The following is a 17,152-nucleotide window of genomic DNA, read 5'->3' on the forward strand; positions in this document are numbered from 1 at the left end:
GATGATACAGCTAGGGAGAGGAGATACTGAGCCCCACACAGAGGTAGGAGGTTCAGGATGTTAAGGAGGGCTGGCAGCAGCAGAGAAAATCATCTCAGATTCAGGGCCCCTGTCCCATGCCACCTGTGGGCCAGCGGGGAGATAAAACAGAAATACAGTACTTGCATTCAAAGTGGATGAGGAAGTCAGCCCCAGAGGCAGAGCTGACCTTCAGAAATGGCCTGTACTCACTGGAGTCCAGTCATTTAGCTAAGAGATGTTTCCTGAGTGTCTGCTGTGTGGCAGACTCATTCCGACACTGGGGATGCCTTAGCGAGGCCTGGCCCCATGGCATTAGCCCGTCAACAGAAAAAGAGAGAAAAGTCAATCCTGGACAGTGATAGGCGCGAGGAAGAAAACTTAAACAGAGCAGTGAGGGAGAGTCCACTTCAGTTTGGTTGTCAGAGGAAGCCCCCTTGAAGCAAGAACATGCAAGCTGAGGCCTGATGATGAGAAGGGCCAGCTGTGTGGGGATGTGGAGGGAAGTACGTTCCAGGCAGAGGGAAGAGCAAAGCCAAAGACCCTTAGGTGGCCATGGGCTCCATGCGTCCAAGGTACAGGAAGATGACCATATGGCTTAAGAGAAGTGAACAAGGAGGTAAAAGGAAGAGACAAAGCTGGAGAATTAGGCAGGGGCCGGCTCATAAGAACCTCGGAACCATATTTACAAGCAGGCTGCTGTGTGGAGAATGGAGAGAGGGGGAGAGAATGGCAGTAAGGAGACCAGCGAGGAGGCAGTTAGGTGAGAAAATGGGTGACCACATAATCTGTCATCCAAACCAGGACACTTGCGCAGGTGAACGGGGGTGCTACAAACAAGTCATCAGGGACAACAGGCACAGCCAGGACTTGCCATTGCCAGATCTCTACCTGCCGTCAGCAAGCTCCAGCCAGGATTGTCACAGGAAGTTCGGCAGTTTTTAGCAGTTCTGCTCTGACACAGAGCTCCAGCTCTAGGAGAAAGAATCACTTTTCTATTTGGCCCCAGGCTCCTGGCCTGGTGCCCCATGCCTGAGCATTTGGTTTCTGTCTAGAGGCCATGGGTTACAGTTGCAGCACATCCATGGAGCGTGCCCTTTTCCCTGTGCATTCTGGTGCGCTCTGGACGACAACCAACAGTACACAGATGAAAGAACAAATAGGGGAGAGGGGCACCCGGGTGGCTCAGTCAGTCAAGCGTCCGACTCTTGATCTCGGCTCAGGTCTTGATCTCAGGGTCATGAGTGAGGAAGGTGAGGGCTCCATGCTAGGCATGGAGCTACTTAAAAAAAAAAGGAAAAACAAATAGGGGAGATGTGGCCACCCCTTCTGGAGGTGGTGTCAAAACAGTGGAAGCCAGAGAGGGATGGACAAGCTCTAAGGGGCAGAAAAGGGATTCTTAACTTGGCCCTCAGGGGGGTCGGTGAAGCAGGTGAGAGGGCCACAAGCTTTCACCGGATTCTCAAACCTAAGACTCAAAAAGACGTAGAGAACCTCGCTTTAGAGAGCAGTGGTTCTCCCACTTCAATGTGCCTCACGGTCACCTGGTGGGCTCGTTACAACAGGGTCGCTGGGCCCCTGAAGAGCAAAGCTAAGGTTCTGATTTGGTTCGTTCCGGAGTTAGGCCCAGGAATTTGCATTTCTGACAATTTCTAAGGGAATGCTCATGCTCTTGGTCCAGGGGCCACACTTGAAGAATCACTGTTATAGAGGATACAAAACACATGAGGGGTTCCAGTTTAAATTGTGAACTTCTCTTTTCAGACAAGAGTTCTAACAGATGCCACAGCCATCTAAACCACCCCAAGTCCCCAGGAATTTCAGATTTTATTTTTGGAAGAGGCCCCTGGAGAGTGACAGACTCTGGACCTCCCCTTGGAGGTCAGGAAGCATCTGGAAAATAGCATTTTAGAGGATGCAGGGAAGTGCCTTCAGAAACATAAAAGCCCAAGCATAACTCTGAGCTAGAAAGTACAGGACTAGCCCCGGCTGATCCAATTACTGGGTCAATTACTGGTGAATAGTGAGGTTTTGGGAATCTGGGCAAACCCGGATCCTCTCCTAAAGGCTGCCTCCTGATCCTTTTTGAGCCTCTATCTGAAGCCAGATGGGAAGCAGGACAGGGTGTCTGCTGGGGGCTATAATCTGGGAAACAGAAAGAAATCAACAACTCCACTAGACAGAATTCAGGGGCTTCATTCACAGAGCTCTTTGATCAAGTCATTGTGGTGAGGATGGGAAGAGGCAGGAAGAGTATTGAGGGCTGTGCTTACTTTCAAAAAGAGCAGTGGAGAGAGAGGCCTGGAAAGGCTATTGCCAGCTTCCCTCAGCTCTGCTCTGAGTAAGTCACTCCCCCATGAAACGGGAGGGGAAATGAAAATGTGGATTCATTCAGGAATCAACCTTCAGAACAGGAAGTGTGGCTTTTGAGCTATACAGGGAACATAAGCTTTGCCATCCAGCTAAGTACATCCTGAGGTAAGGCAACATCAAAGTCAGGGGGACTCTACAAGTTAGAAGAGGAGGCAGAACCTTATAGGGAAGACAATACGCTAGAGTGACTGAGACCAAGGGCGTGCTCTGGCACCAGCCTGCCAGGACTTGTGACTTGAATTCTGACTGTGTGGCCCTGGGCATGTTACTTAATCTGTGCCTCAGTTTCCCTCTTCTGTAAAATGGGGGTAAATAAAAGTGCCTATCTCATAGGGTTGTAGTAAGAATTAAATAAAATAATCTAGATAAAATACGTAGCTTGGTACCTTGCATATTTTAAGCATTCAATGTTAGTTTAAAAAAAAAAAAAGTAGTGGGCTTGGAAAAATTTACGATGGTAGCAGTACAGACCCACCCTTAGTGTCACTGCCAGAGACAGAAAAACTGGAGGCAGGTTAGACCTGCTGCCAGTCTTCCCAGGAGGATGACAAGGAAACTCCTGCTCCTTGGGGGGGAAGTTCTAAGGTGTGAGCTGGGTATGCGAGGAGAGTCAGGATCCTTAGGATGGGGGTGGGAGTGGGGTTGGGGGGGCTTAAGCGGTTAACCCCGTGGGCTGTAAAGTGGGGATATCCTGCTCTTTTAAACATTGCAACATTCACTGACTCTGTTTTGTGACATTTCCTCACTGCCAACCTAAGTGTCAAATGGCCCAATTGGAACAAATAAAAATAAATAAAAATCATTGTTGAGGAGAACTGGAACAACCTTACTGAAAACACTCTGGAGATCTGCAATATGAGGGTAGAATCCCCATTTTAAGGGGAAAAAATAGTGGCTCCTCCCCCTCAAGTTCCAGAAGAGTGGGGGATGGTGAAGTGAAAGCGGTGGTGACGTGTGCCAGCCCTGAGGTTAGCTAGCAGTCAAACACCGAAAGAGGGAACTCTTCTTTCCCCTGATCCTGAATGAACCTCTTCCAAACCCTGTACTCTCAATCAAAAAGTCCTGTCTGCTTAGAAAGACTGGAACTAGGAACAAAGAGATTTCTAAAAATCATGCAAAAGAGCCAAAGTAAATGACATACCACATGGTTAAATAAAAGTTAACATCTATTAGAGGTGAGGGTGGGAAGAGTTTGCCAATTACATCACTTTAGAAAACAAAGAGCTAAATAAAAATGACAAATAGTTCTGTTGAACACGCTGGGCCCCTTTCTTGAGGGTGTCCCTCCCGTGGCACTATAAGCCTTGTCCTGTAGTTCAGACCTAGCCCAAGTTTGTATCCCCTGGAGCCCGGCAGAACTTCAGTACTTGCACTTCAACATGACTACAGGGCATATTTTATCACAGTCCCATCAGGAGTCTTTAAAAGAATAAGGTCACAGACAGTGAGGAAGGGGCTTCTGACTTTTCCTTCCCTTATACTTACCACAAATCATGGCTAGAATTTCTACCTCAAGCTCCTGTAACTAGAGCGCCCAACTCTTCAAAAGGGATCCAAGGGTTAGACTGATTCCACCTTCAGCCCAGAAGGGAATCTGGTTTCCTTTTCAGGAGGTACCCACCTGTTCTGTGTGTGCCTCCCAAATCAGAGGCCCTGCAGAATGCAGGGAAAACTTTCTTTGCACCCCACTACCTCCTCCAAACAGTGATACCCTCAGCTTTAAGTTTTCATACGCAAAGTTTCTGCATTATTTTTATTGGAGTGGCGGCTGTCAGATGTAGAAGCTAGTCCAACAGCTAGTCTGCTGTTCTCTACAAAAGAGGGCCACTTTAGCAAGAAAAAACCAGTAACAACAATAGCAAAACCTTCTCAGGATTCACCCAGGAAAGCCTGGAACTGTAATACTATGATCTTGAGATATTTTTATGGCCATATATCAGTTTTTAGAATATAACCACAGTCACATACATTTAAATACACTGAAAAATTTTCTATGGTGTGACTTTTGCAGGAACCTTGTCCCTGCAACTACTTGTTCCAAGCCTCCTTCTATCCAGCCTGAAGGTAAATGAAAGCATCAGCAAAGATAAAATGAGGAGAAAGCGGAAATAAAACTTCTAGCTCTACTTCTAAAGGTTGGGGAAAATGTCATGCACATAAGGCCTCCACTGGTTTTTGAATTAGAGGACAAAACTGGGATTTTTTTGGTCTAATAATCTAATCTTCTGTACGAAGACCCCATTAAAACTATTCTGAAGGATCACACTTGAGCCACATTTTCATTGGTAACTTCATTCTCTGTCTACCACTCCACTCACTAGAAAAGCAGTTCTGAAAGGATCTTTAAGCACAACCTCTATTTTCTGCAGAAGATTCTCTTCATGTTTTGTCATGCACTCTTTGGTAAGTCTTCCACTACCTTAAACCAACTTCAATTTTAAAACGAAAGAAAACAAAAAACGCTTCCATGGGAAAGGGGCATGATTTATGGGAAAACTTTTTCTTTTTCCTCAATTGTGATGGGCTAGGTTAACCATCATACCATCAGAGAATTTTAAAAAACTGACTCAGGGGCACCTGGGTGGCTTAGTCGGTTAAGCGTCTGCTTTTGGCTCAGGTCATGATCCCAGGGTCCTGCTAGGTGGGGAGCCTGCCTCTCCCTCTCCCACTCCCCCTGCTTGTGTTCCCTCTCTCGCTGTTTCTTTTTGTCAAATAAATAAATAAAATCTTAAAAAAAAAAGTAAACAAATGTCTTTAAAACACATTTATTTATTTCTAAAGATTTTATGTGAATGACTTGCCTATCTTTCTTTTTTTTTTTAAGATTTTATTTATTTGAGAGAGTGAGAGAGAGAGAGCACAGGAGCAGGGGCAGAGGGAGAGGGAGTGGGAGAAGCAGACTCCCCGCTGAGCAGGGAGCCTGACCCGGGGTTCGATCCCAGGACCCTGAGATCAGGACCTAAGCCGAAGGCAGACGCTTAACGACTAAGCCACCCAGGCGCCCCAATAAATGTGTTTTAAAATAAAATAGAAAATAGAGTTTTCCAGTGCGAGAGAGCACACTTAAAGCTTGCAGCCAATTAATGATCAGACAAGTATACCTGTTCCTGAGTCCTAAAAATGGTTTCCATCGATCAAAAAACAAAAAAAAAACCCCAAAACCCCCCAAAAAACACAAGAGCAACCAGATCCCCCCAAAGACACTGAAACAAAAGACTGATCTGTTTATATAGTCACATGAAAAATAAACATCTTTATTTTTTTGCCTACTTTATTTCATTTTTTTCAAATAAAATTTAAATCTGTACAAAGTATACTGTTACAGTATATATTTTGTAAGAATCAATGCCTAAAAGAATCACAATACTTCAATAAGCAGTACAGCAGACCTCGCTAGTTTCAGCTTTGATATTGAACAAACTCAAGCCGGCTGATGCACAACACATTTGCTTGGTTTCCACATGGTGAGTTCCCAGCACTGAGATGGGAGAACATGACAGCAAGTATGGTTATATTACAGCCCGACACACTGCGCTTCTTCATGTGATAATAACTGCACATATTTAATACAGAATGCTCAAATTTACTTTTTAAATTGCATTTGCTTACTTCTTAGTTGGCAAAATTCAGCATTCTTAATGGGGTCCCCAAACAGTGCAAATTAATGATATTCTACTGTATAATTGGCACATTTCCAATAAGGATTAACTTGTAAACTCAAAGAATATCACAACTTTGTCCTAAATTTTAACTAATATACATCTGGTCCATTTAACCAAAGTCAGTTTGGAAAGATATTAAAGAACAATTCTATTTTTGAAAGGATACTGTTTTGACCATTCTTTAGAGAAGTAAATTTTTAAATTGTCATTAAAATGTTTTACTATAAAAATTTTACAAACTTGATTAGAAATTTCAAGATTATGATTCACAGCAGACAAATACAAACTTTATATTCCAACAATACCTACTCTTAGACTTTCAAACAGAGCACAACCATGTCAGCCGTGTTAACTAAAATTCTGAACAGTGTACTAAATTTATAAGTGGTGCTGGGTCTAGCAAGTGTAAATACACAGTATATTTTAATGAAAAGAATTGTCTTCTTTATACTTTATTTGTTTTCCCATAAGGAAACATGAATGTTTACATTCTTTAATAAAGTTAATCTTACATCAGAATATAACTTAATACTGTCAGCAACAGGGACCACACACAGTAAATAAGAAGCACATTTAAAATAAGTCTGAATTCACATAGATTAACATTTGTTGGTTAATAAAATATCGACAGTATTACAATCTTACAATATTTACAGTAAGAAAAATCTAGAGTAATATATACCTTTCACAGCAGGATTCCTTTTTTTTTTTTTTTTTTAATTATTTCTTCCAGTTTGGGATTGTGTATACATGAAAAGCTCAAATAAAGCAACTCTGCAATATAATCTTAAAATAATGGCTACTGGGGGGAAATTCTATCACAACCATTGAAAATAATGGTGACTTTTCACGGAGTCTGTGGCATCTGAGAACCCAGTTAATTAACCAAAGTCTTGCCCCAACCAGCCTCAGTTACCCAGATTAAAGCTGCAGAACTCCGGCCTTCCCTGACTGCTGAAAACCCAACAGATTTTCTCAACGTGCTATAAGAAAAGAGGGAAATAGGTTTCAATTCACACCTCATGGCTGGAAGCCTCCGGCCAGTGCATATTCCCCAACTTATGCCAAAAGGGCCCATTTCACCTCCAAAGCATCACAAGAGTTCCCCTCTAACTACAGGGCACTTTGATATGGAGCTCACTCATTCCTCAACTCTTGTGCATTAAGATAAGGCATAAACATGGCCCATATAATACACACCAGGATCTTACTTGGGACCAGGGCAAAGAAACAGACTAATGCAGTTTGCACTGAGGTCAACAGGGAAAATGGGAAGCGATGCACATTTCCAATTAGAATGGCAAGAAGAAGACCCACATCCCTAAACTGGAATTTGGCCAGGGCCTCAGAGTTAGCACCCCCTCTCTGAGTACCACAAGCGATTAGGATGTGTGCTCTGGGCCTCCTCCAAGAGAGAGCATCTACAGTAAGTAACACCATGTGGGACATTAGTTCAGTGATGACTCCCAAGAAAACAGATACAATTCTTGAATCTGGGGCTGTCCACGGCACCTGAGGTCACTCATCTGAGCTGTGACCTGTCCCAACCCTGCTTACTTTAAGAGATCTGATGGGCACAGAGCACTCAGGGATATGGCTGCTGGCTACTTTGGACTCTAGATCTCACAGGTAATCAACAGGTATCTGGGATTGAATTAGCAAACTGTACCATAGCTCCTTAAACAGACACTGTCAGGTTTGAAATCATGTCAAGCATGAATCTTCACTGTCAGGTCAGAAATCAAAGTGGGAATCTTCCCACATCAGCCAAGGTTATTTTGTCAAAACCTTAGAGGAGTTGGACAGTTTTTCATGTTCCAAGTAATTAGTTTACTTATTTCAGTCAAGCTGGATTGACAAACCAGACTGATCTATTTAGTTAGCTTTGTTTTTTTGATTCTTATGTATGTGTTAACCCAAAGCTGTTGTATTTGGGCTAAATACACTGACAGAGAAAATTCAAACAACAAAAGTTTTCAGCAAACTTCTGTGGTATTTTCTTTTTGGAAGTCAATGCAAGATCTAAAGGTATTTCTACCCAACAAAGTCTGTTTAAGTGTTTAATGTTATTTCCTTTTTGGTCCTATACAGAATGCTATGACTTCTATATAGGTCTGAATGCTGCTCCATGTAGATTCCTTCTGTATATCTAAAAATATATACTTTTCAGTAGTTCAATACATGGTTAATCTTCCCACAGAGGAAGATTTTTGTAATCACAAGTTGCAAAGTAGAAAAAAATCTCCTTTCTAAGAAAGGAAATATACTTTCCTATTGTACACTTTTGAAGAAGCCCAAAGGCATGCACCAAAAATCATTATGAAAACTAATACATGCACTAAAATGGTGTAGAGTTAGGACTTAAAGTGCTGTTTCTCAATTTTTAAATTTGGAGAAGACATTTTGTCAGTTATTGACTCAAAGATCTCCCCCCACCCCACCCCACCCCACTCCATGGCATCAAGAGAGAAAAGTAAAAAGTATGCATAAATCTTTAAACTATTCTTTACATAGGGGAAAGGACAGATACAACAACTATCCTATTTATAAACTGGATTCCCAGTTTTAAATAAAACCAATATTTACTGGTAAAAATTGTCAAAGCTAATACATCCAAACAAATGATACTAGTAAATAATGTTCTACATAGAGAATAATTTACTTTGGTTTTATGTACCTTCTCACAAATAATACTGGTGTCCCATACGTCACCAAACTGATGTGTTCCAGCAAAGTTGTAAGGCAAATCTTTTTTTTTTTTTTCCCAGTGACATCTTTTTTCCTAATAGACAAAACTAAAATCTTTTGGTGAGGAAGGGGTTAAGATAATGGCTAACCCCTTGGCATCCTGAGCATTGTGGTTTATCAAACTCTACCCTGCTAGAAGCTGTCAGGCACCCTGACCCCTGCCTTGAACCAGGAATGGCTCCCACGTCTAGAGATGCCCTGACTCCTTATAAATAGCTCTCAGAACATTGCTTCTTTTTTCCTTCTGTCTGGATGTCTAACAAAGCTGGTTGCAATGTCACATTTTGCTAGTAGGGGCCACCATCTAACAATAATTCCAATCTGAAATGTTTTAAGCCAATAGTTAGTTCTTAATTTTATCAATTAATTGCATGAAAATTTTCTCTATAGAGTTTACTTAGAGCAGAGATCCTTAACTTGGGTTTTAGATGTGTGATGCCCCTGAGGTTGTATGTAAAATTATCTGCGTATGTGCATTTTTTTTTTTCTGGGGAGAGGGTCCATCACTTTCATCAGATTATCAAAGGTTTCTGTGATCTCAAAAAGGGGTTATAGGGACTTAGAGGGATACCCGTAATTCATCTTATACTAGGGTTGGGAAATGGGGGCAGAAAACTAAAAATGGCCTCAAAAAAAAGGGGCCAAATTGCTGATCTTTTCCCTTTATTCAAATTTGGGAAATAAGTGCTTCAACCTAGGAAAAATAATTAATTAAGCTGATTAAACTCCATTAAAAAATAATCAAAGCCACTTTTTAAAATATTTTCATTTTCCATATATGGTAAGTTTAGTCTCTAAGAAAAGGTTTGGAGACTGAATTTTTCTCTTTTCCCTAAGGAAATTCATAAACACAATGCTGATCATCATCCACATTTAAAGATCTGACAACCTAAAACTTAAGAGAACTCTAATACTATAGCCTTTAATTTACTATTTTGAGTAAAGGATTATCTAGAGTCAAATACACATCTGTCAACCTTCATTCCCCAAAACTGGTCCATAGTTAGACAACTATCGGGCACAATTCCACTAGATAAACCTAAAATTTGAACAATGGAAGTTTAACTTTCTATCCCAATTGAAAGCAAAACCACAAGGTTCTACAATAAAGGCCAGCCACAAACATTCACACAATGTCAGAGAGGTCAATACATCACTTAATTATCAACAGAATTTGCAAACATGAGATCCAGGATGACTACCAAAACATGCTGAGAAGAGCATGTCAAGAATTAAAACAACACCCTGTGGCGACCCCCCCCCAATAGAGAAACACACTCAGGCATTCCAAAAATAAACCAGATCTAAAGAGAGGCCTCTCACTTGTTAGAAGTATGAAGCGCCCAAAAGGATACGGGAAGGGAATATAAAATGAAATAATTAAATAACTTACAAAAATTAATTTTAGCCAAAACACATTTCTGTTCTATTGACAAAACTATCAACCTTTTTTTTTTTTTTTTGCAATTTTGAACACTGTGTTGCACAATCTCACTAAGACAAAAAATATGTTCACAGGTACACATTTTGTTCTCCTATTCTTCCTAGAGCACATCTTGAGGTTATAAGAATTCTTCTAGTTAAAATAAAGTCTCTTATCCCTTGCCACCCTCCCCCCCTCAAAAAGTGAGTGAACCTTGAATTCCAAAAAGGAATATTCATTTAATGTAATTATTTCAATACCCAGTTATATCATATAGACCATGATGAAACTCTTTGAGCATTATGGAAAACTACATAAAAGAGGGAGCTGCCACTTGCCACCCACTTCACTTCCAGCTTTTTAAGCCAATACCCAGCTAGACTCAGATCTCATTGACTTCAGTGAAAATAAATCAACACTCCAAAACCAGGCCATCTCAGGCTGGAAGCTGGATCTCAAAGACATCGTTTCATATACATATATATATATATTTTTTTTCTATCCTAAGCTTTCACTTTGTCTATTTAAATAGTTTAATAAAGCTCACATTTACAAAGGATTATATTGGCAAATAAAGGCCCATATTAAAAATTTTTATCAAAAAAAATTTTTGTTCTACATAGCTAACACTAAGAAATATTTTCTCGGACTTATAAAGCATATTTAATTGCATATAAGTTTTCCTTTGGGTGGGATATTGAAAACAATTCTGTAAGAAATTAGAAAAGACTAGAAACAAAAGTGAAAGTGACTAGTCTTAACTTTCAAAAAATCAAGTGCAAAGATAAATAGTGCAAATAATGAAAACTAGAAATTTTATAGGCAACTTTATATCTTTCCTGCTTTTGCACTTTTACATATTGATAACTTTATAAACCCTAACAACTGTATGCAGCATGGAAATGGGCTATCATTTATCTCCATTGACTAGACTCAAGGAATCCTTTCAAAGGCAGTCATTTAAATCACTGGTTCTTGACTAGGTTTGGGAATTCACTTTTTAAAAAAACAATTCCTAAGGGAGGGGCTATTTAAGAAGGCTCTGCACAGACTTAAACAAGTTATAGAATGTAATTGTATCATAATTTAAAATGGGTAGGATGGGAAAAGCATACTAAGTGTTAACTCTAAAAAATAAATTATAATAAAAATAATTTTGTTAATGAACTTGACATTTGTAAAAAAAAAAAAAAGTTACTTTCCAGATACAAAATCAGAACCTCTTTTTTAGCTATCTAAGAAATTTTATCACTAATGTATACAGATTTGGGTAAAATGAAATAATCTGTCAGAATCACTGAGAATAAGTCCATATTAAACTAAAAAGGAGTCCAAATACACTTGAATTATGTAATTTAAAAAAACAAAATATTATAGCAATTCTTTATCTTAAATAATTAAAAATGTTCCTGGGATACTGGGAACAGAAATCTAGACACTATCAGTTCACCCTACAAAGAACATAGGAACTTCCAAGATATACTAAATTATATTATCTGCCACCACTGAACACTTGGGAATTCTACAATTTTAAAATAACAGAGAAAGTGGGAATACAAACAGAAATTTGAGTTTTGGGAGGTATGTTGTCTAATTTCAGAAATATAGTATTATTGAGGGTCTCATAAGATCCACAGTCGTAAATGACAGGACTGCAAATGTAAAAGAAATGAAAAAGATACCTAAAATTGCAGTTTACTGTTTTTACCTGGTTTACTCTCTTGTAAGAAATTAATGTGGACCAAAGGCTCAAGGTTCTATAAAATCAAGGTATGATATGGATCTTTGTGAACTGTAAAATCAAATGATTTGATCTAAGGACCATTTTGAAAAGTAAAGCTAAACTACACTGAAACATAAGCCCAGAAAAATAATCTGTATAATAAATATTTCTGATAGTTTAAAAATGATAAGTGGAAAAGTTTGCAATTTTCTTATCTTCTTTCCCTCAAAATAGTAAGTCCCCAGTACCAACATGCTTTGACCAGAAAAGCTGTCATTCCACAATTGTGCTACTTAATTTGTCCAGAAAAGCAAATATCCTACACCTGAAAGCAAATTGTATAATGCATCATCATCATCATATCTAGCTACCGACCAACAGCTTTCTCATAACCAACAAGGGACCCATTTTCTCCGGCTTTATTGAAACTTCATTAGTGAAGATCAACTTCATTGTCCTTAGCAAACAACGCTCATTTAAGACTCCACCTTAGTATCTTTTCCTACCTCCCAATAAAAATTTCTCCCACTTTACCTCCAAACCATTCCCTTATATAAATAACTCTCACACTCCCATTCATGAACACATTGAACGGTTCTTCCCTTTCTGCTCTCAAATTTCCAAACCAGTAAATCTCAGCCCCCTGTAACTTACCTAAAATACACATACTTCTTACTCTCTTCAATACACGAATTTCTTAACAATTTCAATGCCCTTCAGATTGCCAGTTTAAGACTATGGGGAAAATAGCACTCAGAAAAACTGCCCAATTACTTCATTATACAGAAATCTTTCTGGGATCAGTTAGCTATGTTCTAAGGCAGGAGCCAGCAATTTCTTTACTTCCCTCTTAAAGGGGTAAGTTTGAGTGTCACTGGCAGGCCTATGGTAAGGAGAATAAAGGAGAGCGAAACAAGGAAAAAAGAGGATGGGAGAAAAAAAAAAGCCAAACGTATATGGTAGGGAGGTAGGTCAAATGCCATCAACAACTACCTACACTGGAAATTGCCAATCCACTCCAGCTGAATGGGAGCTTGACCCAATCCCAACATGTGTCTAATAATTCATTAGCTGATGCCCATCACTGGTTGAGCTAGTCAAGGTGAATACATAAGTCACCTGTCCCATAAGTTTGCTACTTCACAATAAGGACACCTTAAGTCCTCTGAGGATCCTTCTGTTTTAATCCAGTTTAGACTAAAACACATGTTAAGAAGAGTACTTCCATGATTCTCAAAATTCCAAAATATAAAGGTTTGGTCCTTGAACTTGGAGGCCTCTTGAATTATTAAAGTGCACCCTAAATCAAGAAAATTAAACTTTTAGCTTAATTTTCCCCATAAATGCTATAAAATTTTAATTAATAAGCAAACTGCTAATAGTCATCAAAACAAAGTATGCTTTCATGAAAATTCAAAAACCTTGCAATTCCAAAATGAGTAAAATATTTCTGGTCCTTAAGAATTAACTTTATTTTACATAGAGGATCACCACCATGTTTCTACCTATCAAACAAGACAATTTTCCACAAAAGCAAAGCACATCAGGGAAAAAAAAAGAAAAAGAAAACAAATACCAAACATAATATGGGGACAAAATAAAAATACATGAGTAACTATGATATTTTTTTTAAGAAAAATGTTTCTAACAAACAACCCATGCCATACTCAGCTTTTCTAAAGACATAAATTGCCTAGACCATTCAACATCAAAACTTGGTAGTCAGTTTAGCAGCTGTAAGATGACAAATTGTTGGCTTGAAACCAATCATATCTTTTACTTTTCACTTGGTCGTTTTTGCATTATGGAATTCTACCTGACATGATAATGCTAGTTTAGATGATCTTCACTTAACCCGTAATAATGAAATTTCTGTTTGAAAAGAGCCTATCAAATGGCCTAGGCCTTAAATTTAGATTTTTATGATCAAATAACTCCCCAAATATTAAAATCAGGTTTTCTTAAAAATATATTGCAAATTCTCTATGGTAATTAATGCAGCTGGGTGAAAAGAGTAATTTTAATAGCAGTGATCATTTTAGTTTTATAGTGTACTCCATTACAAATGGTCTAAATTCAGTTAACTTGCAATTTAAAAAAACCCAGAAATACTATAATTTGATTTAGAAGTGGATGAACTCTAACAGAAAACTTTACACAAATAACTTCAGTGAATTTGCTCACCTAAGCAATTCCAATAAATTCTTTTTCCTATTCATTCCACTCTCAGGAAAAAGTATTTATCACTCTAAATTATTAAGATATTCAAATTTAAGGATATTCAGCTATAAATGTTATACTCAGAGTTATCACCAATTGTTCCAAACCTAAATTGCTGAAGATTCCCTTTTCTTTTTTAGCATCCTTTTACATAGAAAGCAGGATCTCATTCTGATACTGAAAAACTCAGAAAAGGGAAAAAAGTCATTAGATTTGGTATCTCATTTTTTTAGTGGGGAAAAATATTAAAAATACGTTCACATGTAAAATAAAATGAATTGTGGAGCTATGAAAACAACTACAGCAACAATCTCAGAAATCTCCATTCTAAAATCATCTGGAAGTGTGTGTGTGTGTGTGTGTGTGTGTGTGTAAAATATGAAAAAATGAGTGGGAATATTGAAGAAAAGAGGGTGAGAACCATGTGTGGGAGACAGAAATAACAATCATGCCCATGGTGGGTTCACCATGGCTGGCATATAACCCAAAATGTCATAAAAGAAAAATATGTTTAGAAAGTTTCAACAGTGCCAAATGCAAAATGTTAAAGCACGGAAACAATGAATGAGATAACCCCCACAAACATCAAGTTTCATACGAAAACAGGAAGAAAAAAATTGACATACGCATCTTTTTTAATATACCAAATCTGAATTGACTTAAACATTATATAAAGTGCTTGGGCCATGGTTACCCACCCAGATTCTCATTATCAACGGACTTATCTCTTCCCCTCCCTTCCACCCAAATTTAGTACAGTGTTCCTGCAGAAAAAGTATAGCATTCCTGTATTAATAAGAATAAGAAATGAAAACAGTGAGTACAACTGATATAGATCCATTGACTTTTATTACAAATGTACTTGATCACTTGGCTTCAAAAAGTTTAAAATCAATACCCTATTTTCTGTATGCCAGTACAAAGCAAACTGTTTTACAAATTAAATACCTAAAAATTTGACAAAAATATTAAAATTTGATGAAAAACAATTATAAAAATCCTTAATCTCTCTCTCTTCAAAAAAGGAGGCAGTCTTCCCAGTCCTATTATACAATATTAATAATATTCACCATTTTTAGAATAGGTAGCTAAATTATATTTTTCTGTTAGCATACAAAACTCTTAGACTAATAGATTTCATTTGTATATGCTCCAGTTAAGTTTGTGAATGCCATCTGATTGCAATATAATCAACTATCTTTAATTGAGTCCTAATTTACACTTATTTAATAATTTGCATAGTTTAAAAGGGATAAAGGTTATTCTACAACTAATTATCATAGGCTATTACAGTGCTATTTTTCAAGGCAATAAGTATTTGCTCCCAAATGAAATTATCTGTCTTCTTTAGGCAGGGGTTAAAATTACTAGCAGCTTTCTCCATTACCTGAAAAATCAAATTGGAATAGTTATCCATCTCTAGATGTGAAGACCTAAAAGACCTATCAATATATTTTCCACTTTGAGTCAAATTTCAACCCCTGCATGGGACTAGAAAGTGAGACTTTCAAGGTTTTTATTTCCCTGTTGGTTTTGGTTTCTACTCTCCATGGCTTTTAGGAAGCTGGGAAAGTTTGTCTTTCCTGACTCACATTGTCTCTCCTTTCCATTTGGCAAATATTCATCTACCTTCAATCTGTATCTAGTAGAGGAAAAGCCGACATGGCTTTTCTTATGAACTTCCTTTGTTGTCAAAGGCATGTATAATGATTTCTACAGTTCTGGATAGTTAACTTTAGCTCCCTCTGTGGCTGGATGACTGCTGCTTCTAACATCAGCATGATAAATAGGAGGCACAAATAAAAAGTAGCTTAAAAAAAGATTTGGTGATTTAAAAGAAAAAAAAACGAACAACACCAAACACACACACATATATGGGCATTTCAAATCTGGTGGCTGATCTCGGATTAAATTACTTGACAGTGTCTCTCATTTTAAAGAATGTCAATATTGCAATGCATTTCAAGTTTTCTTTTATACTTAGGCAAATAATATAGTTTAACCAAGCTCTTGGACCTTAATCGTAAGACAAAGCAGATCATTAAAAATAAGGCATACTTGTCAGGAATTAAGTTTTGTTTGCTTGTTTTTGGCACATTTGATCATACTGTCTTCTATGAATAACACATATGGTCAAATATACCATCTCCTTTTTCATTTCAGCACAAACAGGGTTTACCAACTAGTAAAATAAAAACAAGGAAAAACTCCAACATAAAACACTGAGATATAGAACCTTGGTAAAGTACCGAGCACCTGGGAGGAAGGGTGAGGAAAGGATGAAACAGTAGAGGGAAGGGAAGGTCGGGAGGGTGCTTGGGGAGGTAAAGTGAGATGCAAAAAAGAGCATCTTTACAGTCACTTAGTCTTTTCTAAGATCATCTCTTAAGTCTTAAAAGATTTGTATGTGGATTTCTTTTTAAACCCACTGACCATAAATCAGACACTGGTTTCAAAATCTTAGTAAGATTGTGTTTAACTGTTATAGTGTAAAGACAATTGCACAATACATGTGCTTATTGATCCGGTAGGATTCCAAGCAGAATCTGAAGTCTGTAGGTAAGAAAGGCTTCACTTTAAGGTAACTCTGACCCTAAAGAAAACCTCATGAAAGAACTCGCATCTCAAAGAAAGGACACTTTGCCTAAGTTTGCTGTGTTTTTGTTGACTTGCACTACTTATTGCTGGCTACTATGAAACACTGATCTAGGCGTACTCCAACAACCTGTAGTACAAGGCTTAACTTTAAAAAGCTATAGTAAACAAGAGACAAAATCAAAGCAATTCTCTTTCCTAACTAGTAACAGCACAGAGAATGCAGTCTTTTCCATATCACAGTAAAAGTACAGTGAACAAAACAGCTCAACAAACCTTAAGACAAAAAAGTGCAGGTTATTAATGTTTACATGCAGTTGATAAGCATTCCAAATGTCACATTATGCACTGTAAAAGCTCAACTTTACTATATGGAAATAAGAAAAATGC

The 17,152-nt window shown here is 38.1% G+C and overlaps 2 protein-coding genes across 2 annotated transcripts in view; both read right to left on the reverse strand.

The window, feature by feature from the left end:
- Nucleotides 1-5,630: 5,630 nt before the first annotated feature.
- On the reverse strand, nucleotides 5,631-6,737 carry IGIP (IgA inducing protein). Its single transcript, XM_032425156.1, has one exon. It carries the CDS (start codon nucleotides 5,950-5,952, stop codon nucleotides 5,791-5,793), a length of 162 nt encoding a protein of 53 aa, XP_032281047.1. The 5' UTR covers nucleotides 5,953-6,737; the 3' UTR covers nucleotides 5,631-5,790.
- An 8,262-nt stretch (nucleotides 6,738-14,999) lies between these two features.
- The window catches only part of PURA (purine rich element binding protein A), a 6,045-nt gene continuing 3,892 nt past the window's right edge, over nucleotides 15,000-17,152 (reverse strand). Inside the window, 1 exon segment of the mRNA XM_032425155.1 lies at nucleotides 15,000-17,152. This exon segment is cut by the window's right edge and continues 2,956 nt beyond it. The gene's annotated coding sequence lies outside the window, so the exon portion shown is untranslated.

The sequence above is a fragment of the Phoca vitulina genome, unplaced genomic scaffold (genome assembly GCF_004348235.1).
Source record: "Phoca vitulina isolate PV1807 unplaced genomic scaffold, GSC_HSeal_1.0 scaffold32, whole genome shotgun sequence".
In the NCBI taxonomy this organism is placed as follows: domain Eukaryota; kingdom Metazoa; phylum Chordata; class Mammalia; order Carnivora; family Phocidae; genus Phoca; species Phoca vitulina.